The sequence below is a fragment of the Heloderma suspectum genome, chromosome 5, assembly GCF_057233095.1.
Source record: "Heloderma suspectum isolate Gila_16-S chromosome 5, 16-S_ref, whole genome shotgun sequence".
Taxonomy (NCBI): Eukaryota; Metazoa; Chordata; class Lepidosauria; order Squamata; family Helodermatidae; genus Heloderma; species Heloderma suspectum.
Window position 1 is genome coordinate 208,830,703 of NC_139462.1, and position 24,012 is coordinate 208,854,714.

General features: G+C 41.3%; 1 protein-coding gene across 1 annotated transcript in view; it reads right to left on the reverse strand.

Annotated features, from left to right (window-relative positions):
• Positions 1-24,012, reverse strand: part of PARD3 (par-3 family cell polarity regulator) — a 798,354-nt gene that overhangs the window by 214,126 nt on the left and 560,216 nt on the right. The window contains exons 17-19 of the mRNA XM_084859201.1: positions 22,615-22,763; positions 16,005-16,049; positions 4,237-4,464 (exon numbers count right to left, since the gene is read on the reverse strand). Of these exons, the coding sequence (XP_084715327.1) occupies positions 4,237-4,464; positions 16,005-16,049; positions 22,615-22,763 (422 nt within the window). The remainder of the gene's footprint in view (positions 1-4,236; positions 4,465-16,004; positions 16,050-22,614; positions 22,764-24,012) is intronic.

The following is a 24,012-nucleotide window of genomic DNA, read 5'->3' on the forward strand; positions in this document are numbered from 1 at the left end:
CCGGCTGCAGTTCTTAGCACACTCCAAACAACCTCTGCTGAGACATGGGGGACCATCCAGAATGGCATACAATGTGGCACCCATGGTGGAGGGGAGAAAAATTGGTACCTCTCACTCATGAGCAAGCAGAAGTGCCTCTTGCTCATGCAGGGAGCCCTTGGGGATTCAAGCCCTAGTGTCCTACTTCCTATATAGGGTGGCCACTCATGAATTGCCAAAAAAGAGGAAATGCATCACCAAAAAAAAAGAGGACAAAATAAGGATAATTTGCATAAAATTTGCATATGAAAATTTGCATGTATAGCTGCAAATTTAGAAAAAAATATAATAATTATAATTTAAACAGAAATATAGTACATCTCACATCAGTGTGGAGGACAGAGAACAAGTAACCCCTTTGCCTGCCTGTTCAGCCTGCTGAACCATTCTTATGTTTCTTTATCTTTAAACCAGACTTGGACAGGATAGCCCTTCAAATAGAGAACACCTTCAAAAGATGTCCCTGGCACCCCTTCAAAAAGAGGACTCTCCTCTGTAAAACAGGACACACGGCCACCCTATATTACTGGTCAACTAAGCTAGACTGGCAGCATGAAACACCAGAATAGCATTTAGCTGTTTCAAATTGCCAGGTGTGGAATGAAGCAAAATTAATCCTGCTGAAGTATGGAAGAGAAAATCATATTTCAAATGTCCTCAGATTCAATTATGGGATATTTTTAGAAGCAGATTAAAAAAAAATAGAACAGTGAATTGGTAGGAGCAAATTTGCTCATTAGGACAAGAGATTCTTAAAATGTAAACACATCCATAAAAAGTGGAGTGTGCCAATTCATTTTTCAAACTACTTGTGACAGTGGACAAGCTGACAAACTAATTACTTCAGCTTCCCCAGCTTCTTTTTTCATTCATAAACTTTTAATGTATAAATGTACTGTGAAATGAAAAGAATAATTATTCTGCTAGGAGACACTGAAAATCCTTCAACATCAATATTAAAAATTTAATAATTTTCATGTAATTCTGGCCAATTTGAATTAATGTGCTCTTCCCTGTATTGTTGTTCAATGCCGATTGTCATTTTACTAGCCCATTGATGTTCAGTTTAATAATCATAAGGTTAAGTTTGAAAAGATTATTTTATGTTAATGACATCCTTCACATGTCTGGTCATTCTTAGGGTCAAGGAACTGAATATGTAAATGAATACCCATTAGGATGGGTAATAGCTGATCACTTGCTTTACGCTTTATTAGATCTGCCAAACTTACGTATTCTAATTAAGGAACAGAGGTAATTTTTAGTCACTTTATGGATGAACTTTTAATGCTAAGATTTTTCATTCCAAGAGCAACTTATTTCTTCCCGTTTTTGTTAAACTTTAGAACAAAAGTTTAACAAAACTTCCTTTTTCACTGAGCTCATCTTCTTGCTCTCCATATATAAAGATTTCCACCCATAAGAAGATCTGCACTGAATCAGACCAAGGCCTATATAGCCTGGCATTCTGTTCCCAGAGTGGCCAACCAAAAGCCTAAGTGAAGCCCACAAGCAGGACATGAGGGTAATAACACCTCCCGGTTGTGTTCCCCAGAAGCTGGAGGTAATGTACAGCCATCATGACTAATAGCCTTTGACAGCCCTAGTATCCATGAATTTTGTTTAATCTCTCTTTAAAGCCATTCAAGTTGGTGGCCATCATTACATCTTGTAGCAGCAATTCCACAGGTTAATAATGCATTGTGGGAAGAAGCACTTCCACTTGTCTGTCCGGAATCTCACACCAATCAGCTTCATTGGGTGATCCCATGTTCTTTTCCACACCATGCATAATATATAGTTTTCCACCCAGCATGTTTACCATGCCATGCAGCAATGCTTGGCCCTTTGGCGGATTTGTTTCTTTCATAGGATGGCTGGAGGAACCACGTGGCCGGAAACTTTTATCGTGGATCCAAAATGACCTCAGAGAAATAACAACCGTTCTACATGAGGTAAATGTAAGGGAACTCTTAGTGCCAAGGGTATGCTAGACACTATACAGAATATAGTAGGGGCCCTAATCCCAGTCTCTCTCACTGGGTGAGAGTGAGTGAGTAGGGAACTGACACTGAGAAGCAGGGATGGGGAGATGAAAAGCCAGTTGGCAAAGGAGAAACTAGTAAAAGAAGGCTGAAGTTGTGTTCAAAAAAGGCTCTCCTATGGAAAGAAACCTCAAGAAAAGACTTGGAAGGAGGCAAAGAAAGAGAGCAAGGGGACAGCATAAGACAAGACATGAAGAGAGAGAAAACAAGACAGGACTGAGAAAGGCACCTGATGTGAATAGGTGGTGGGGAGAGCAGGAAGGGATGTCAGCCAGAATCCTCTATTATACTTTGTGAGCTAGTTGAACAAGAACTGGGCTACACTGCTGGCACTAACTGAATATCTAATAGCATCAGCACAGCACTGATAGTGCTGTGCCGAAACTTCTTCCATTTTCTTCCATTTCCTGGGGGTGAGGGCAAAGCAAAAACTCTGGAGAAAGAGGCTAGGAGAGGTGAGAATTTTGGAGAATTTTCTACGGGGGAGGGGGACAGAGTTTCCACATAACTTTTTAAGTGTAGGCAATTCTTGAGGGGTCTTCTTGTTGTTTAAACACCCCTCCACTTGCAGGAGGCAGGTGACCCTCTCCCTCAACGAGCACTATTTGCCACTCAAATGGCTGCTCCTTCTTTTCTCTAAGTGCCCCATCTATGCACATGGGGGCCTTAAAAGGCATTTTTACAGGTATTCTATGACTATAATTGATGTTTTTGTTATGTAAATAGCAGCTGTAGAGATGCCTGAGCGGCCTCAGGACTGGGGACGGGGGAGTTTAACTCTTTCTCTTCCCACCACAGTCCTTACTAGTGCTGTGCCGACAATGTCGATTCTTCCATTTTTGGCATTTTGGGAGGTGGGGACGAAAACTCTTGTGAAAGAGGCTGGGAGAGGTGAGAATTTGGGGGAGTTTTCGCCTTGGGGAGGGAGACAAGGTTTCCGCATATCTTTTTAAGTGTAGGAAATTCTTGAGGGGTCTTCTTTCTATTTTTTTTAAGCACCCCCTACACTTGCAAGAGCCCAGGACTCTTCTTCAGCCCAGCAGTTCTTTCTGAATTTCCAGGAGACCACGTGACCTCGCCCTCTCCAACAGGCATTCAGGAAGAACCCCCAGCTGAAGAAGGGTCTTGGGCTCTTGCAAGTGCAGAGGGTGTTTAAAAGAAAAAAATATATAGAAAGAAGACCCCTCAAGAATCACCTACACTTAAAAAAAGGTATGTGGGAAAACCCTGATCCCCTCCCCAAGGATAAAATTCTCCAAAATTCTTCCCCTCTCTGCAAAAGAGGCAGAAAAAACAATGCCTCTTTTGCAGGGAAAGAAAAAGTTCCTGAAAATAGGGGACAGGATTCAGCACAGCACTAGCACTGACTTCATCAGAGGCCTGCATCATTTGGAGGTCTCCAGTATGTGAGGAATTTCATGGCTACTGTGCTTGGTGAAATGTAAAAATCTAGCATGGAGGAGATAAAAGTAAAAGTAAAAGAAAGCTTTAAGACAGCAAACAAGAATCTAGAACAAGCGTGTACAACTTTTTTGGCTCAGAGGGCTGCATCATGTGCATCCCTTGCACGGGGGGCACACGCACAAACATGTGAATTCGCACAAACATGCACACAAGCCTGGGGATTACCTCACTAACGCTAGCAAGGGCATTCCTTGCTTATCTCTGAACTCTGCTGGGAGATCAGAGCTAAGGAAAGGATTTCTCCCGCTAATGGCAAGGGAATTCCTTCCTTTGCTGTTGTCAGAGATCAAAGATAAGGAAGGCATTCCTTTGCTAGTGCTAGCAAAGGAAACCCCAGGCAGTGCTGCCACCATGGCAGATGTAGGGCAGGGGGGACGGATCTGGCAGGTTGCTTTGTGAGATGCACTTTTTAGATGCCTGTTCTACCAGGAGGAAGAGGAGAAATAGTTGTCATCCTTCTACTATGATGATGATGACTTGATCGGAAGCCACTGCCATGCCTTAACAGGAGGCAGGATCATAGAAGCAGTAGAGGAAGATGACTTCTACTCTGTCTACTCTGAAGTGAGCCCCACTATTTTCAATGGGGCTTACTCTCAGGTAAGTACGTATAGGATTGCAGCCTAAAAGGACCATCAGTAGCAAAAAGTAATTAAAATAAAGACATTTCCATGAAGGTTTTACTTACAGGTTTCCATGCCTTCATCATCCTCATCTGCAACAGGTTTGTCATACGATTTGTCAATTGCAGCTCTGAAGCTTTCATTGCATCCTCGCCCTCGAATTATTCGTGGTCGTGGACGATGGAAAGGAATATCACCATTCAAAGTCACCTCAGCTACTGCTGTCTGCAAACTTTCTAATGAGCTGGATTTTTTCAGGCCTAATGAAGGGCCCACATCTCTGGTTGGGGAACCTTAATTTTTATTTAAAATAAAGGTTAATTAGGATTAGCAAGGAGGACCCCTCCTGTTTGATTATTCACATCTACAGCAATGGTCTATGGGGTATATGCTTAACATTATTCATATTATCTCTATACTCTGGAGGGAATTCTAGGCAGATGTGTTGGTTGGAACAATGAGTGTGTCAGGTCATACTCTGTGAATCTGACAAGCTTAGCAACATCCCACTTCTTAAATTGGTGGGAAGGTAAAGTCATCACTGTTATTTCAACCATTTTAATGAGAACAAAATAATTACCAAGCTGTTAAAAAAACAAACCAGAATTCATATATTAAAGATGTCAGCACTATATATTTGATTGGCATAGCCAGTTAATTTTCTTTTTTAAAACAGAAAAAACAATCCTATGTAACTGCTGGAAATGATGAACATTAAGGAGATTTTATTGACCTAAAATTAGCCTGCATTCTCAGAATAACATCTAGGGAAAATTCTGCCTCACTAGCTACTTTCATGAAGTGAATTTTAATAACCTGCACTTAAATATTACACTGTTTCTGAGGGCTTGTCTTCATAGATTTTTTCCCTTGGATTAATTAACCCATATTAGTTAATATGGTTACTATACATTAAAGCTCATGTCGACACTTATTATGGAATAAATGTGAGTAATGTAATTTTTTTTACCTTGATTAGGAACAGAGATTACCCACAGTGTGATAAAAGCACTAATAATCTCAAATAAGCATTTACATAAGAAACATTAGCAAATAAATAACATTAATAAGCAAAAGAAAAATAATTAGAACAGCATACAAAAATCATTTTTGAACGGCATGCATACGAATAGCAGTGAACTTAATGGACAAATTATGTCACTGAAAAAAGATTAGGAATGGGTCCTGTAAAACATTAATTGTTGCATGCTATTCTACTTTAGGCTGTTCTTGTGTTTCCTAATGTTGTTTATCAATATTCCCTATGAAAAACTTTATGAAGATTATGAGTACAATTATCATGCTAAGAAAATCCCTGTTTCTAAACAAAGTAACAAAACCTACTCTTGAAGTATCTGATGTTCGTGTCAGACAAGCCTAAAACTAATATAAAACTTAAATAATTGAAACCATTTCCTGAAATTTAAATTTAGACTCCTAAGAGCTGACCCCACCTCATGGGGTCAACTGCTCGCGGCTGGGGGTCAGCAAAGGGCAATCTGTCCATGTGGCGGCTGCCATGACCAATGCTGACTTGGCAGATGCTGTTAGAAGTTTCCTGATCATGGACCATGTTTGTGAGCAGAAGGAATTTTCTTCCTATGGCATGTTAGCAGTTTCCCCCCTGTCATTATAACCCCAGATTCCAGAGCCAGCCCAAATATGGAATGGCCTGTCCTTAAAATGATCAGGGTGTTGTGGATGTCCACCAAAGCTACTTGCACCACTGTAGAGTTAGCCACTAAGAATGCCTTTCTACATGCTCTTGAGTTACAGATGAAATAATTAGGAAAATGTATGCCTGAACATAGGAAGAGTGTTTTGTGACCAGTCATGCCCCCCATGGCAACCATTTTATGAATGGGCAAGTCCTCAATGGCAACTAAGTTGTGAGAGCACCCACAACACTTTCTCGAAATTCCAAATGTGCCCACTGACCCCAAAAGCTTGGGACCCCTGCTTTAAAGGTTCTGAAAATGAAGTGGGTTTACAGGAAACCCTGTACAGGAAACCCTTAATTGTTGTTAACATTGGTGCAAAGTACTTCAGTGCAGTTATGGGTGAATTTGCTTGAGGGGGGGAGAGGCTGAGGCAAGGGAGCAGGGGTTCCTGAGTTATCTTCCAATCTGCTAACCATGGTTAAGATGGAGCCATAAATGTATCTCCTCCACTGCTTTGCAAGGCAACGTTCATAAGGAATGACTCACTGATTAATGACAGAATTAGGAAGCAGCTGCAATAGAGTCCAACACCTATAGTGAACCCCATACAATGCGTAAGCCATGCTCACCCTACACTCAGAAGATAAGGCATCTCAGGAAACAATTTTTATAGAAGATTGGAAACCGCTGTAACCAAGTATCTGTAAACTCACAGACTGTTAAAAAATGCAGTAAACTGTAAGAAATGGTTCCCATCCCACAGTTCCCCAATATTTTAGGGAGGAAAAGGACCTGGGGAGAACTGGAGACAAGGGCCAGCTAGTGTGATGAGCAAGAAAGGAAAAGGATAGTTCAGCTCTTCACAGCTGTGTAAACAATCCTTAGCCTATGCTTGCAAAATATTTGGAATAATGTCTAGTGCAAGTTATCGGACATAGTTATATTATATAGCTAGTTTGCTAACTAGTGATATATATTTCCAGAGGATATTTCTGATGTTGATATGTTAGGAGAAAGCTTCAGCATGGATAACTATCCTGTATTTCACATTGACTTTACAGTCATCTAACCCTTATAGGAAGTTTGATGAGTGATTTATTTTTTAAAGTTTAGGTCTGTTCAAATCCTATCTGAGAGACAGCATACCCACCCACCCACACAAAATTGGAGGTGAAATTTTTGAAAGACCAAGGGATGAGGTAGCTGCGAATAAAGCAGCTGTTGAAAAGATTTATTCCTTAAACCAATGGGAGAGAAAATTATCCTATTATGTGGCAACTTTAAGCTCCCTCAGATTCTGCATTTGAATATCCATTTTAAATGAAATATGCATCAATCTTATTCTAATTACCAAGTGGCTCCACACTCCTTTTGTAAACAGTAGTTACATTATGTACCTATTTATGCTCATAAGAGACACTGAAGAAAATGGCCCATTTCCTGCTACCCAGTATGGATCATTGTGAGAACAATATTTATTTAAGTTGTGCTCTCCCAAAGGAAAAGCGAGATGGGATATGACCTAATGTTCCCAGAGTACTGTAAAACTAATAATGGATTGCAGAAATGGGAAAAGAGTATTTATTGAACTTGGGTGGCCATCAACATAAATGTGGACAGTTCACAGATGCTGGAAGACTGGAATAACCCTGCATAAGCAGAATATGTACTATAGCAGTAAAAGCCATTTCTGTGTTAACAGCTCAGTGTTTTACTGGTTACTTCACAGCAAGGAAACAGTTCTCAGAAACTGTGGTTTGGTTGAGAACCGCAGTGCAGATGTCCCTAAGTTACACCACTGGTTTCAATGGGGTTGAAAGATGGCTAACTTTCTCTGGATTGAGACCTGAATCTTTTGGAGCAAAATCCTATGCATGTCTACTGGAAGGAAGTCTTACTGAGTTTGGGGAGGGGGGAGACTTACTCCCAGATAAGTGCACATAGGATTGCAGTTTAGTAATGGAAATGAGGTTGCATTTTAAGACACTCCTGAAAAAGGGCACTGGGAAACCTTCCAACTCAATCGCCACTGAAACAGATGGGTTGTTTCCAAAGTCTGCAATGTTTCAGAATACCCTAATAAATAATGTCAGAGCATCTTAACTAGTGGAGGCTGGTGGCTCCGATGCCAGTGGGGCAGTGAATCTACTACAGGTTTCAGTCAGAACTGGCCAGAACTCTAAAGGAGCTACCTTGGATAGCTCCTTTAGAGTTCTGACTGGTTCTGACTGAAACCCGGAGCAGATTCATGGCCACACCGACATTGGAGCCACCAGCCTCCACTGCTTTTAACCATTTCTTTTCAGAATTAATGACTCATACATTCACCATTTGCTAACCTCAAAGTGAAGGGATGCTAGGAAAAAGTTATCATTTTAAATGGAACCGAAGACCCTTGAAGCTTTTTTGTTTTTATTCTTGAATACAAGAAACCAACCTCTGCCTCATATAAATCATGTCTTCCAAAAGTATAGTTGACTCCTAACCCTCCTGTCTGGTATGTACAACATGCATCTCATTACCAATTTTAAGATGAAAATCAGAAGAGCATTTGTAATTTTTAGAAGGAATAGTCTCACTGGATCAGATATGGGAACAGAAACCTTACTCACTTCATGGATTCAGATAAATCTAAGTGGCATATCTTATAAAAACAAACCAAGAGTCTTTTGTCACTTTAAAGACTAATTAATTGTGGCCTGAACTTTCATAGCAAGAGTCTTTTCCATCAGACGTGTCTAATGTTAGTCTGTTGCCTCTAATATTGCACACCACCACAAAGGTTTTAAGTCTGGTGCCACAACAACACTCTTTGCTGCTATTTTTTTTCTGCAACAGACTAACGAGGATACTCTTCTAGCAGATAACTTACTTAGAATTTGTATCCTGATGCTCCAGTTGCAGCCAGTGAGCACAGAAAGAATCCCTCCCAGCAAATTTGTGTTTTGAGAGACTGCTAGGACTATCAATAGGAGGTTGGGTAACATGGAGTTGCATCCAAATGAATATTCCTTAGTACTACACAGTGGAAGGGTTTTATTTGGGATTCTGACTGATCACTGCTTTTGAATCATCCTTGCATCAGATTAATGGTGCTGGGTTATTTTTGGTCTTCTCCTATGAGTTGTGGTTGAGCTCCTGTATAGGGCCATCTGGAAATATTTTCTGTGAAGGAGCTTTTCTGCACACACTGTGGCATGAACTGCATGAGGTGATTCTGTGTGGAAAAGGCACATACAAACCTTCATTGTCGCAGTATACATTCTTGTGGTTGACCTCATTTATTGCACACTTTCGTATACACCTTATGAGCACTGTTACACGTAAGATATATCTATGCATGTCTTTCAGTAAATTCAGAACCTTTGTAAACATTGACATTGTATTGGTAATTTTTTTTTTAATATTAGGAGGTCCCCTGGGAAAATGCTAAAAATCTTTGTATCCTGAGGGATGTTTTCACATTTATCCTCATAGCATGGTAAAGTTCATTTACCACCAGAAATGAGGATGACATTTGGACTTTTACTTGTTACTCAGTTGGCTTGAAGATTCACTTGTGACTGTCTGACATGTTCCTTTGGACCTACATAAATATTTATACCTGTATCTAGATCACTAAAGACCACTGACTGTTGTTGCAACCTTTGTTATACAAACAAGCCAGTCAAAGTTTTCTCATATCCCAGAATCACCTAACGTAGATACAGAAATGCATTTCCCCGGGGTGGCCAAATTGTGGCTCAGGAACTACATACAGCTCTTTGAAATTTTAAGTGTGGCTCTTGAGCCAACAAAGGTGTCTGTATTTTATGGCTCCTGGCATCATCTTGAGATGCCAGTAGACCAGGCAATCCCTACACACTGCAGCTACTTGGGCTGCTAATGCCACTGAGGACCTCCGGCACTGAGGAGAGAGAAGAAACTGAAGAGACATGAACAGCATGCAAAGAGGGTGGAGATGGCTAAGGGAGCATGGAGGGGGATATTACTGAGAAGCTCAGCCATGGTGGCTTGAATACATGTAGTCTCTATTCTGGCATCACCCTAGCACCTTGACTAATATTTATTTTGCTCCGGGAAAGGCTGCATGGGCAGGGGGGTCATGGCAGCTAGGAACAAGAATTTCCTGAGGTTGGCAAATTAGGCTACATGCCTTTATTGCAATTAAAGTTCATTGCCTTATGTATCCTCTACTGGAGGTATGGGGAACCTTTGTCAGCATGATGGCCAAATTCCAATAAGGGAAAGGTTCTGGGGGCCGCTTTGAATCTGTGGGCATGAGAAAGGCCAAAATGAGATTTTTTTTTTACTGATTTTAAGTCTATTCAGAAGTAAGCAGGGAAAGGCTTCTGCATGTCTTTTCATAGATAAGCAGCAATGAATCACTCAATAGCACGTTCACAGAGCATCCAAAATACCAAGCTTCTGTATGCCTACTCAGAAATAAGAAGGAAAAGGGGTGGGGTCTGGGGAAGAAGCTGGCAGGCCAGATAGGGAATGCCTCTGCATCAGGTTCCCCATCCCTGCTCTACTGTGGCTTAGTTAAAGGAGTTGCCCTGCTGCAGTATATAAAGCTTTGGAACTCGGAATAAATGCAAATGTCTTTCTAATGACAAAGTCACCACCCCAGGAAGAAGACCCAATTTAAAGAGGGCACCTTTAAATTGGCCAGTCTAGAGCCTTCATAAGAAACATGGACCACTCCCAAAGAGTGCTCAGTACAAAACAGATCAGAAGACTAACACCACCTGGGCACTCATCATGGCACACCTTGTACTGCATACCTCTACGTAGCTGTCTCTCAGAAGCACGGCTTTTGTAATGCTTAGTCACCTAGCTGCAATTCAATCAAATGACTAGAAACCTGCTTAAAGTTTCCTTTCATTCCCCAGGGTCAAGCTATTGAGTCCCTTGTTCTATTCCATCCAAAGCTTTTGTCATTTGCTTGGAGTCTATAACTGCCCTTGAGTTTGGTTACCCAGTGCTCACTCTTCATGATCATGTGACTCAACATGGACACCCTCCCTACTGCAACGCTCCAAGAATTGTCTGGGGTTTGCTTGGCTCTCAGCCTCTTCCTTATGATCCCTTCTAGCACTCAACTTCTGGGGTTCTCTTGTTCTTTCAACTTCCTCTTGCCAATTCCTATGGTGGCAAGGCACTGGTTGATTAGCGGCAAGGTGTAGAACCTGGTCGCATAACTTATTTCAGTGGTGGTGAATAACAAATTAACAGATGTTATTCCATCTGTTTGTCCCTGATGATTGAAAGTATATTGTTGAAGTCAAAGGAAGTGTTTTGAGGCTCTAGAATCTAGTCCAAAGTGCAGTCTGGCTAAGTCTAACTTGACCAAGATGTAGAGTGGCCTTTATCTTTCCATTTGCAATTCTGGGACTAATGGCAGTTTCAGTCAAGACTAAAACTGGTCTTGGTGGTAATTGGTATAACAGTGACCATGCACAGTGAGTTTTGATTGTCCCTTAAGTTTATAAAGTACTGTGTAGGTGGACTTATCCCCAATGAATGGGCTGCTGTCTCGATCTCTTTTATGCACAGTTTATCAGTCTCCTGATTGGTAAGACCCTTGCCATTGAAAGAGGTGCAAGTCTTCCATTTTAGTCCTGTGATCATTTGTCCTGCACAATCCACTATGTGTTTGGCAGTACTGCTTTGTTGTTCAGCCAACTTAATCACCTTTGCTTGCTTCACTTCAACGGAATGCTTCTTATCCTTTTTATCGATCACATCAATGAAAGCAGACACTTTCTTCTCATAGGAAGTATTGTAACCTTCCTATCCCAGCCTAAAAGCTGGTCATTATCAATGTTGAGAAGTCAGTTGGTTGGATTCAGCCACCCTTGGATAACACGGGGTGCTACCAGTTCCAAAGCACTGGGTTCTGCAATACCCCATTCAGGTTCATGGGGACTGAAGTCCAAAGCATCTGGTGGCTACAAGGTTGGGGAAGGCTGACCTAGATTTTCTCAGGCAAGTTGGAAGAGTCAACAGGGCCCAAGGCATAATGTGGGCTTGGTTCTTTGTCCTCAGCACGCTTTGTCCTTGACCCCATGAGATTCTGAGATCTTGTCCCATGGTCACTTGCTGAATGGGGATCGACTTGGGTGTATTCCCAATACCACACTAAGTTTATTCCTCAAAAACCATCTGAGTTATGTATCGTCACATCTGAGCATCTAAGGAACATGTATGCCATGAAAACATGATCTGGATCATTCACTTTACCTAAGTCTAGCTGAAGTCATGCTATACCTTGATTACCTCTCCCAATACTAATTGTCCATATAAGGCCGACATACATTGTTTTGTCAGACCAACTCTTACTGTGAGGCTGCCACCAAGGGCCCAGAACGTCATCCAGATAAACGCAATGAATTAGGTGCGGAGACAGGTTTTTATACAACATCTCTCTCTCATGCAGATGGAGGTGTCTACAGTATTTGCTTCACTGAAGATGCCTCTGAGATCAACACAATTTCAACACTGGAATCCAAGTCACAGGAATAAATCTCCCAGAAGAGAGTGGATAGGATCTTCAGCATTTCCACCATCACCTGGAACTTTTCTCCCACCAGGATGCCCTTCAATTTTGTCTTTCAATCTGTGCATTGTCTTGTTTTCTTGTTTTCTTTCTTAGTTTCTTCTTTGTGGGATCATTAGGTTTTCACCTTGCACACAGGGGAAATTATTTACATGAGCCTCCCCTTTATTTTAGGCATCTGATGCTTTGGGATGCAAATGGGGTACCTCCTTCATGACCGGCTTTACTTTAGGCACTTAGCAGCTTTCTCCAGATTGCAGTCCTGATGGGAAGCATTATGCATCTCTCTTCCAGGTGTACTGGACATTGAAGTTCTAGGTTGGGCACTGATATCTGCCCATTAAGCCACCTCTGTCACTCACTGAGGCTCCCTCTCAGCAGATGTACCTAAGGGGTAGGAATTTGCAGTAGGGTATGGTATGGCCATCTCAAGTGGTAGCCAAATCTTTCTCTAACAATGTCTTATTTAGTTCGGTGTCTCAAACGGCCCTCACTATATACGTTTTTGACACACTAGACAGGCACCAATGATATAGCCTCTACTCAAACATGCCAAGCATAGTCTGTAGCTGTCAGACTGGGCAATTTCCCCATGCCCCACCTGGCCAAAAAAAAAAAGTTGGCATAACCACAGGTGTCAATGAACATTTTTAGCACCTCTAACTTGTGGTTTCACAGTACGTAAGCAGGAGTGCATTTATACAATCATTAACCTCAGATAATTTCCAGAGATTTCTAGCCATGGTTGACTGATCATTAGCCTCACAAGGGCATTTCATGGAGCAAATGTTTCAGATCCTGAAGCTTGGGAAGATTCTTCCTTCACTACACTGGTATGGTCTCAGTAGTTTCAGTGAAACTAGATCATTAGTGTTGATGGGTGCATAATTCTAAATAAATTGTTTTATTTAACAGTTTAGTCCACATGATAAAGGAGTAGGATTTTGACTGGGGGGGAGATTCTAAAACTGCAATTATATCAATTACTGAAAAAGAGCATTAACTCCCAGAACACACACACACACACTGATAAATGTCTATCGTGAACATCATGTTATTTTAATAAGCCTTTTTGTTCTCTGAGACCTATTGTTAGCATTATGACAAGGTGAATATGGAAATATCCCATCATAGTTACTGTACGCTTAGGGCTGAATAAATGAGCCATACTCAATTGCTACTGAATATACTTCTGACCTTTGGAATGAACTGTAAACACTGACAAGGATTAGGCAATTCAAGTGAACTGAAGGAAGAAAAATAATTTTTAAATCTATTAGAGTAGATTCTGTCCTGGTGAGAACCTTACTTTCCCATTTGAGGTCAATACAATTAAACCCAACTGCAATTTTTAAACAGGTTCAAGTTTACTCTGCCAATGTAAATATGTTCCACTGTTTTGCAGTTTATATACTTCAGTGAAAAATGTTTTACCGTACATATTAAATATTTATATTTTATAACCTAAGTTGCTATTTTTTTAATGAAATGATAACACTGGTTCATTCAGTGTCTCAGCTTTTGACAACAGAAAAACTCTACAAGTCAAATGAAAAATCTGCTCTGCATCAAGCCAAAGGGAAAAAAAGAACCAAATCATATTAAAACTTTTTTTTAAAAAAAGAAAAGAATCACTAAATATTTATTTTGCATGGCCCAGGTGGTTTGTGGCTTAGGGTCATTGCCCTATAATCCAAGTGTGTCTTCATGGCTGTTAACAGAGGCTTCCACATGGAATAGTTTGCATTATCACAAATAAAACTAGGAACGGTGTTCCTTTAAATGCAAGTGGTCATTTCCCCTACAGTATGTATAGTCGGTGCAAAAGACTTATTCAACGAGTGCTAACAGCCTGAACCCAAGGGCCTAAGACGAGACTATGCTTGCTGCAGGTAAGAGACTAGTAAACAAAACCAGAGGAAATCAAGAAGAATTGGACTGCTGTCTGATCCATCTGTTTCTTGGGATAAGAAATAGATGACACTGGAAGGCTGTGAAAATGTGAAATTAGGCCAAAACGAGGAAGACCTGGTGAGAATGCATGGGAGGCATTGTGGGAGTTTGAAAACAAAATGCTAATGTGAATTACATTGCATCAGCATAAGGAACCTCAAGCATAACATCAACAGCGTTAGCTAGTGTGATAATATTCCCCAGAAAACCCATCACACCAGGTAATGCTGTTGGTGGTGTGCTAGAGGTCCCTTACGTGAGCACAACCTAATTTACTTTAGCGCTCGTCTCTTATTGGATACTCTTATTGGTTATGCAGACATATCAAGTATTCAGGATGGGTGTACAAACAAGCACAGTGTCATAAAACTAGAATATTATGCCTTGCAGGCATAAAACACAGCAGAAATGTGTAGGATCAAGAAGTCAGAAAACTAAAATTCATTTTTGTTAAATTAGCATTTCATCATATCACTTGGACTTATGCCTGTCAGCTCAGGCAACAGTCACAGGACTGAATAACAGAAATCTAGTTCTGCAGAGCTCGTCCAACCCTATAAAGCGATGCACATTTAGACTCCACATGCTTTGATAAATGCCACTTAACAAGACTAATCTCAGTATGTAATGAATGCATGCAAGTCACTGCAATGCTGTGACAGCTCGCTTACTAAGATCTTTGAGCTATTCTAGTTGCTTAATAAATGCTTGAATCCCTCCAGTTCTTTTAAATATAGTTTTCCAGTTGAATGTTTATGCTTCACAATGTGATTAAACAGAAAGCCAATTATTAAAAAAAAAAACATTAATAATCAGTGCCCTATTCAATGAGTCATGCTGGAAATAAGTAATATTTTCAGGATTCAAAGGTGAATCGTCTCTAATTAGAGCTAAGTAATGTTACGGTTTCCCTGTATGGAATGTTACTGTGTCCTCTAGATCTACCCTAATTAAAACAACATTCCAAAGGTCAAAAGTTAACTTGCATTAATAAATTATAAAGGCTCATAATTGCAGCTGGTGCATTATTTTAATTGCTAATAAATTCATGCTTTCGAAGCTGGCATCATGACCATTACACAGAAAGCAAAGTGCCTCCAATGCATGGCTTATGGCACTCATCCTATTTTGTTCTAATTCCTAACAAGGGAAGGGGAAGGCTTGGCAAACAGCCTAAATGGCAGCCCATGATATCCGATTGCCAACTTTTTCCGAAGATGGAAGTGCTATTTAGGTGTATATCCAAGGATGATGGAACCTTGTGGTTAAAAGCACAATTGAGAAGTCTGGCATTAACAGTGCCTGCAGATAAATACTCCAGATTTCTTAAAGCATTCTGCTCTAAGTCGAGACTATAGACCAAAGAACATGTTACCCAAAAAGCTCTAGGGAATGATAACGGCTTTAAAGAACTACATTTAGAGAACTGAGTGTCTGGACTCACTTTGCTATATGTAATTTTCTCATACTTGCTATAGTTCTAAAATAGTGTAAATTAATTATTGTATTTCATAATATCTGAGTTATTTGTGACAAAAAAGAGTCATGCAACTATTGAAATATTATTTTTCCATGCACTGTGATTGGCAGTTCTGTAATTGTGGTAAGCTGCTGTGACCAAGGTTTCTATGGCAACCACCCTACAGTCAATTCTTACCTGTTTTCTGGTCATCCATTGTACTGAGCTTAGTCTCGTCAGCTACTGTTAAAAGGTAAATGTATAACGGTTAGCCCTGTTAGTGCCCACGTCCCCACATGCATCCACTATTTATATTCTTTTTAAAGTTAGAGGACACTTGCAACATCACTCTTCATGCAAATATGCAAGATTATGCAGACAATATTGACTGGGCAAAATAATGCCCCAGCAAGAAACCTAGTAACTGTCATGCATTGGTGTCAGTCATTTCCATATCACAGGCAAGTACAACATGTTATATTCACATGCTAGCATATCACACCTTGCTGAGGCAAGTTGCCAACACATACGTGAAAGTGGTGATTTGAGTTTTTAAAACCCCACCAGTGTTAAACCCCCCCCCACAGTATTTACATATCTATATTACATTTTCTTGGACTTAAGAAACCACACATATCCAAGCCCAAGAATCCTCCAATAGAATATAGATATACATAAACAGTTTGGTTAGAAGTGCTTAGTTCAGACTACGGCAACTATTAAACAGGGTGGCTGAACGAGCTTTACTTGCCTGCATTTAATGTTATCTTTGCGCCTGTCAGGCATGCAGGGGTGCAAGGTTACTTATCGCTTTCCCCCACTTTCAGAAATATTAACCCTTCTGGAAAATGTATACTGGGGGTGTTAAACCTTTCAGCCCAAGGGCTAAATTCCATTTCAGAAAAGTTCTTGGGGGCCGCATTCCAGTGGTGGGCAGGACAGAAGATAAAATGGGCGGGGCAACATGGACAGGGCAAAAGGAGTGGGGCCAACATACAAAAACTACCAACCTATTTTAACATGAAGCTCTTACTGCCACTAAGTCACAGGAGAGGCATTTCAAATTTTTAGAAGCGGGGGGTAACTGCACAAAAGCCAAGAATCTACCAAACGATGGGTGGTCATAGGAAATGGGGTGGGGCCACAGAAAGGGAGTGTGGCCCCCTGAGGAATCCCAGAGGGCTGGACTGGGAGTCCGGGTTGGCTGGATTTGGCCCCCAGGCCTGAAGTTTATTGCTATCTATCTATCTATCTATCTATCTATCTATCTATTTCATGTCTATACTGCCCAATAGCCAAAGTTCTCTGGACGGTTCACAAAAATTGAAACCACAAAGCACAGCATAAAACAATATAAAATATGACAGCTTAAAACCACAATATAACAGTACAACCAGAATAAAGCCTAGCAGCAATGCATAGATTTAAAATACAGATTTAAAACACCAGAGCTAAAATATTAGGAAGCTAAAATGCTAAAATACTGGGAGAATAAAAAGGTGCCGGAAGGATTACAATGTAGGTGCCAGGCGAACCTCTCTAGGGAGCTCATTCCACAGCCGGAGGGCCACAGCAGAAAAGGTCCTCATAAACTACCAATTACTGAGCCCTCCTAAAGGTTCTCCTATTCTGGGACTTCCTTACAAAAGGATCAGTTCCCATAAAGTGAACAAACTACTGAAGATCGTTCAAGGACATTGCTTGGGTCATATTTATTTCATTACTGATGAAATAGTATCCTATTTCAACTTTCAAAAAAGTTGGGATATGAATCCTATTAATTTGTGTTTCAACAAAGGGCATTGCTCGTCAGAAGCGTCAAAACTCACATACTTTATCAGCTTCCCATAATGAAGAATCCTGTGGTACTTTCAACAGCCAGAGGCCACTTCACAGCATGCATGAAATGGCCACATAATGCATATCACAAGAAGAAAGTGGGGTGGGGGAAGGAAAAACAATGATTTCCACACCATCAACCTATGGCGTAGAAAATTTCGTGCAGCAGGTTCACTTTCTGGGCAATATAGTACAAGTATGCATATAAATACCAACTTAGATGGAAGCCAAGAATTACACATACCTATATTAGATTGTATTTATTAATTTATTAATGACATCTTTTATGTCATTAAATTCCCTCAACATGTTCAGGGTGGCTTACCTAGCTCCACTCCAACCCTCACCCCTGCAATATCCTCATAACAACCCTGTGAGGATGGGATAGAAATGTGATAAATAGCAAATAATTTATTTTTGATTTATCCCACCCTTCCTCCAAATTGCTCAGGGTGGCTTACGAGGTTCCCCCCCCCACCTCTGATTTTAACCTCACAACAACATTGTCAGGTAGGTTAGTCTGAGTGATAGTAATAGGTTCAAGGTCATCCAGTGAACTTTATAGATGAGTGAGGATTAGAACATTGGGAAAGCGAGGGTAGTGCAGTGGTTAGAGTGTTGGACTGGGGCTCAGGAGGTCTGGGTTCTAGTCACCACTTGGCCATGAAGCTCAGTGTGTGACTTTGGGCCAGTCACTGACTCTCAACCTTAACCTACAGGGTTGTTGTGAGGATAAAATGGAAAGAAGGAGGACCATGTAAGCCACTTTGGTTTCCTTGCAAGAGGAGAAAAGGTGGGGTCTAAATGTAATAATAAACAAACGCAGGTATTCTAGTCTAATACTCTAACAGCAACACTACACTGGAACCATGCTAGGTGTACGATTCTACTATACAGAGCATATCATCATGCATTTGCTCTAATCCTTAGGACAGGAGCAAATACCTACAAGATTTGTAGCAGTTATTCTTAAAACTGCAGTACTCACCTGAGGAAGTAAAGAAACAGACTGACAGGGAGTTGCGTAAGACAAGATAGGTCCAGCAGAGAGAATACCAGCACACACTGTTTCTCATCTACAGCTCTCAGGTTTTCCATCACATCCTCAAGGTTCTTGTTGTGTACCACCATCCTCCTGGCAGGATCACCCTGGAACTGGATGAGGCCTCAGAGGAGGAGTATCCTATTGCTGGCCCTAGTGTTTGTGAGGGTCATGGGGTGTTGGCAGATGTCGACAGGCCTCCTGAGAGGGGCCTAATAACAAACCAGGAAAGGACAGGGCAGCAAAGCTACAAAGCTATCACCTACAAAGCTTCTCGGTTGAAGCCTGGCCATTGCTGAGACAACATCTCTCTTGCTGTGGTCCCTGCTGGACAGCTTCCCTCCTAAGCTGAACTTGCTTATCCTTGACCTGTGGGGCTGCTCCTGGTAAAGGCAGGATGTTGAACCCATTGCAGGTGTGGCAGAAATGGGACAGATCTACAATTACAGCCCATTTTGGAGGTAATCCTTCCCTGTCACAGGCCACAGTAGAAGGCTTGCACATGGTCACAGCTCCACCACCACCAAACTGAAGCAGCTATGTACCATCAATGTACCTGTGATAAACTCTCATAGTGATAAGACCCCACAGAGTCAAATTAATATCTCTGTGATCCTTGAGAGAGCTAAATATCTTCTAGCCTCCACCATGGCCTAGGGAGGGCTAACTCATCAGAGAAGTCCAAGCTTTTACTATACCTCCTCTTCAGTACATCTATCTCCTTGTATATAATCTCTGCCAATCCCTAGGAAACAAAGTTTGCCTTGGTACCCATCAGTCTCCACCACTTGGACTTCCAGCTCTCTGGAGTTCCCTGGCATTCTCCTCTCTATCTTTCTTATGCCACCCCCCCATTGCTTGGATTCACTGCTTGTCTCTGGTGTCCCGTCACACGCATTTCTGGAATATTGAAGCAATAGGTAGAGTAACACTGGAAGCAAGCCGAGTCAGGTTTCCACCCCTACACAGTCTCTGAAAGGACCAAATGAAGACCAAACAGGACCAAACATAACCAGGACCTAGCCCCCACAACAAACCCCAGTCCCCATATCTGCTCAGCCAACAATGTCACTGACCAAACAATGTCTCTGATACCATCAAGGGCTTGTTCAACAGTGTCTCTTTAAAAAATTTTTTTAAGAGTCATGACTTTCCCAAACATTATGAGTTCCTTGTCTATGTTCTTTTATATTATATAAAGGGCTGTCTGTACAGTTTGTTTCTGTGTTACTGGACTCTGATCCACTTTGAGTAGACTGCTGTGGAGCTGAGGAGAAATGAGAAGAGACTGTTTTCCCTCTTTGGACAGCAGAAAAATCAAGCTTCAGGGAGAAGTTTTATTTATATTTTTGTTGTGGACCCAATCTGGAAGACAGAACTTTGGGAGGTCTGTTCTCTGTTTTATTGTTTTGTGATATGTGCATTATTATTGTTGAGAATTAAGAAATGAAATGATGTATCTTAGTTGCCCCTGTATAAGGCCTTTGGCCTTTGTTATGAGTCCCTTTAGAGACCCTGTAGAAAGTGTTGCACTTGCACAAGAAAATAAAAGCTAATATTCAGAAATGATGGGCCATAATTTAAGCCCCAGGACATTTTGTAGCAGGCCTTAAAGTTGCCACGCTCCATCAAACTTTTAAAAGGGAGACTCTAGCATCAAGTTGCTTATCAGCAAATCTGACATTGCAAAACTAAGTCTCAATGAGGACTGAGTGGCTGCTTCATTACAGAGTGTAATTGCCTCTCTTTAGATGTTTATTTACACTATCCAGCACTAGTAGCCACTCACCCACTCTGATTAGATCTTATACTAATTTTATTGCATCTTGCCTTAATTTGTGACCTGCATAGTAATTTGACACCACTACAACTGTCTCTTCATTGCTTTGCCCTTTGTCCTCACGTTGAAAGAATGTCCTGAAATAGATGAATCCTGCATACCTATATTGCAGATAGTGTAGAGTAGACAGGAAGTGGAGTTTTTCTCCCTTTCTCAAAATACTACAACCCAAGACAGATAAAAGGGAGTATTTCTTCACACAGGGTATAGTCAAACTATGGAATTTGCTACCACAAGATGTAGTGATGGCCACAAACTTAGACGGCTTTAAAAGGAGACGAGACAAATTCATGGAGGATAATTCTATCAACCACTACTAGATGGTTGATAGATGGCTATCTATTAACTTTTAATAGATGGCTGTCTACTAACTCCATGTCAGAGGCAACAGGCCTCTCAAAACCAATTGCTGAGGAACGCAAGCAGAAGGTTGCAAAATTGTTTCCATGTCCTGCTTGTGGGCTTCCCATAGACATTTGGCTGGCCACTCTGCGAACATAATGCTGGACTAGTTAGGCTTTTGGTTGATCCAACATGACTTTTATGTTCATACAACGTAATCTGACCTTGCCAATCAGTTTCTTCTCTTTTCTAGGGGAGTACTGTTATTTTAAGAATGTCCAATATAAATCCTGCAGGTGTCCATTCCTGTCTGAAGGTTTGAAGCAAAACCTAATTAGAGCAAAAAATATCTGCTCAAATGGTAGGACTTGGCTGTTGTCAATTGATCACATGTTCTGGTCTGGGTGATAGCTGGGAGCATATAGGTACCCATACTGCCTGATGATTTCTGCCTGCTGCATAGTTATATGCATAGTTGCACTATGGTGGCCAGAGAGTGAACCTGTTGCATAAAGTGATACAGACATAGGTTGATGCGGTGGATGAAATTATCAGATGCCCTCTTTCAATACTTGTTTACGCTACTCACTTTGCTATTCACCTTGAGGGGTCTCAGGTCAGGAGACCTGGTATTCATTCATTTTTTGTGCTCTACATAAAAATGCTCTGCGTTTGACATACCAATGTCTATTTCTTCAATTTCTTAGCCTTTAGGCTTTACTTTGACATTTCTCCCCCTGTCCCCAGTCTTCCCACATGTACATGTACATGTACATGTACATATCCATTTAAATGCCATTTCTTGCATCTGATGAACTGGGCTCTGGCCACCATGAAAGTCACCATAATCTTCTGAACTTTAAGGGACCACAAGGCTCTTTGTTGTTTTTGTTTCAACACACACACACACACACACTCAAAGTAAGGGCTCCTGATGTCTGTTTCTGGATCTGAGAACTTGATCGGGAACCAAGATTGAGGCTAGAGCTGAACCCAAAGCTAGGCCTAGTGCTAGACCATGAGATGGAATCCGGAGTGTAGCAAACAGATGGGACCACCCTGTTGACTAGATCCTTAATATTTATACCAGGCTTGCAAAGCCAAAGGCTTTATACCACCTACCAATTTCAAGGGCTGATGTTGCATGTTTTTATTTCCTTCTGCATACTGAACAATGCCCACCAATGCCCAGGCTCCAGCCATGAGATGTTTGGTTCAAGCCCCGGAGTCCTCAACAATACGTCTTACTGAAAATAATGGGACTGACTTTGAAGTAAATCTGACTGGGACTAGACTGTAGGTTGAACAAGGTGGTTAGGGTTACGTTACAGTCACTAAGTATAAGGGCCACCTTATCAGTGCCCCAAACAATGAGAAGTTAGTTGTTTAGGAATTATTTTAAAATAGAAACTAGTGGATTTCCCATCTTTTGAAAAGTGAATCACATGCTCACAGATGACCACATATTAACCCATCGGCTATAACATGCATCTGCACAAGCATAATGTTTAAAACATATAAACATTAAAACTGCAGAGACACACATGATGCACTTCGGTCAGACCATATTAAGAATTCTTCATGCCACATATTGAATCCAGCTGCATGGGCAAATCAACTGTTTGGCGTACCAAATAATATAAACTGCAACATGAAACAACAAACAGTATAATTGCAACCTGGAGAAACATGTTGAAATACAACACGGGGGGAGGGAGGGAGGGAGGGAGGTCTAAATGCAATACCTAAGTCCATGCTTTTGGATTTCCGTGTCTTAACAAAGTCCAACTGGCTGGCATCTGAAAACTGCTTTGTGCGTTTTTCTGACATGCTCTGGCGTCCAAATCCCTCTCGCTGGAAGGCAAGCACTGGATCAACATCTGGACTCAGAGTGCTGTAAGGAAAGGAGAACAAACAAGATCACAAAAGCATACTTCCATCATAGTCATGCAATAAAATATTTGCATAAAATAACAGCCACCCACCACATCAAAAATGAGCAAGCTTACAACAGTCCACATAATTCTTTCCAGGTAAGTGTCCTCATACTTGAAGGACCACCTTTAACTATATGAACCTGCCCATGTACTGAGATCAGAACACTTCCTCACATGCTTGCCAGTAAGATCAATCAGTTTGATGGGCATGGAGAGGGAACCTTTTCAGTTGTGTCCCCACATCTATGAAATTCTTTCTCCACTGAGGTGTGAATGGCCCCTTTTCCAAGTGTTGAAACCGGCGTTGAAAATCCATCTAGTCCAGCTTGCTATTTCCTGGTGGTTTTATAATGCTGGTAGTTGTGACATTGTTTTAAACCTTTACACTGAGCTAAAATTATAGGTTTCATCTGCTGTCAAACTATTGTGGATTTAATTAGTCATTTTTTATTATTATTGCATTCTGTGTACTAGAAGCTGCCTTAGGAGGGTTCTTACCCTGAAAGGCAGCATAAATACACTGCATTTCATCCTCACAACAACCCTTTGAAGTAATTAGGCTTCGAGATAGTGACTGACCCAAGGTCACCCAGTAAAACTGCTGAGTAGGGATCTCAACCTGGTTCTCCCTGATGTTAAGTCTGGCACTCTCACCACACAAATTGCAGTGTGTGGATGAAACAAAAGTAGCTGCTACTAAGCTACAGACACAATGGTCCTGTTCAGACATGATGGTAAGCCATGAGGGTTAAGCATTTTGAACTATGATGGCTTAGCGTGCTGTGTGGAAGGCATTCTTCCTAACCATGGTGGCTACATAACCATGGTTTAACCACATTCACTAACCATGTGCTGCAGCAGGATTAGCAGCCCTAACAGTGGCTTAGTGTGATGTCTGACAGGTCCTCATAGTTACCCAAGCACTACCATAGAGCTCCGTTGCAAGATCAGCCGAAAACAGCCCTGCGGCTCCCATGCTCAAAATCTGCCTAGCAACACATGACATGGAAGCTGAGAGCCAGTGTCCCCACCTGCAGTACGAACTTGGAGAAGCGTGTGGGGAACAAATATGTTTTCGATCCCACACTGCTGATATCAGCACAGTGACTTTGAGCGCTCCCTGCTCTCAGGCACAAACGCCTGCGGCTGCTGCAGAAAATGAAAACTTCCCTGCCAGAGATGTTGCAGGCATCCAACATGGGGGTG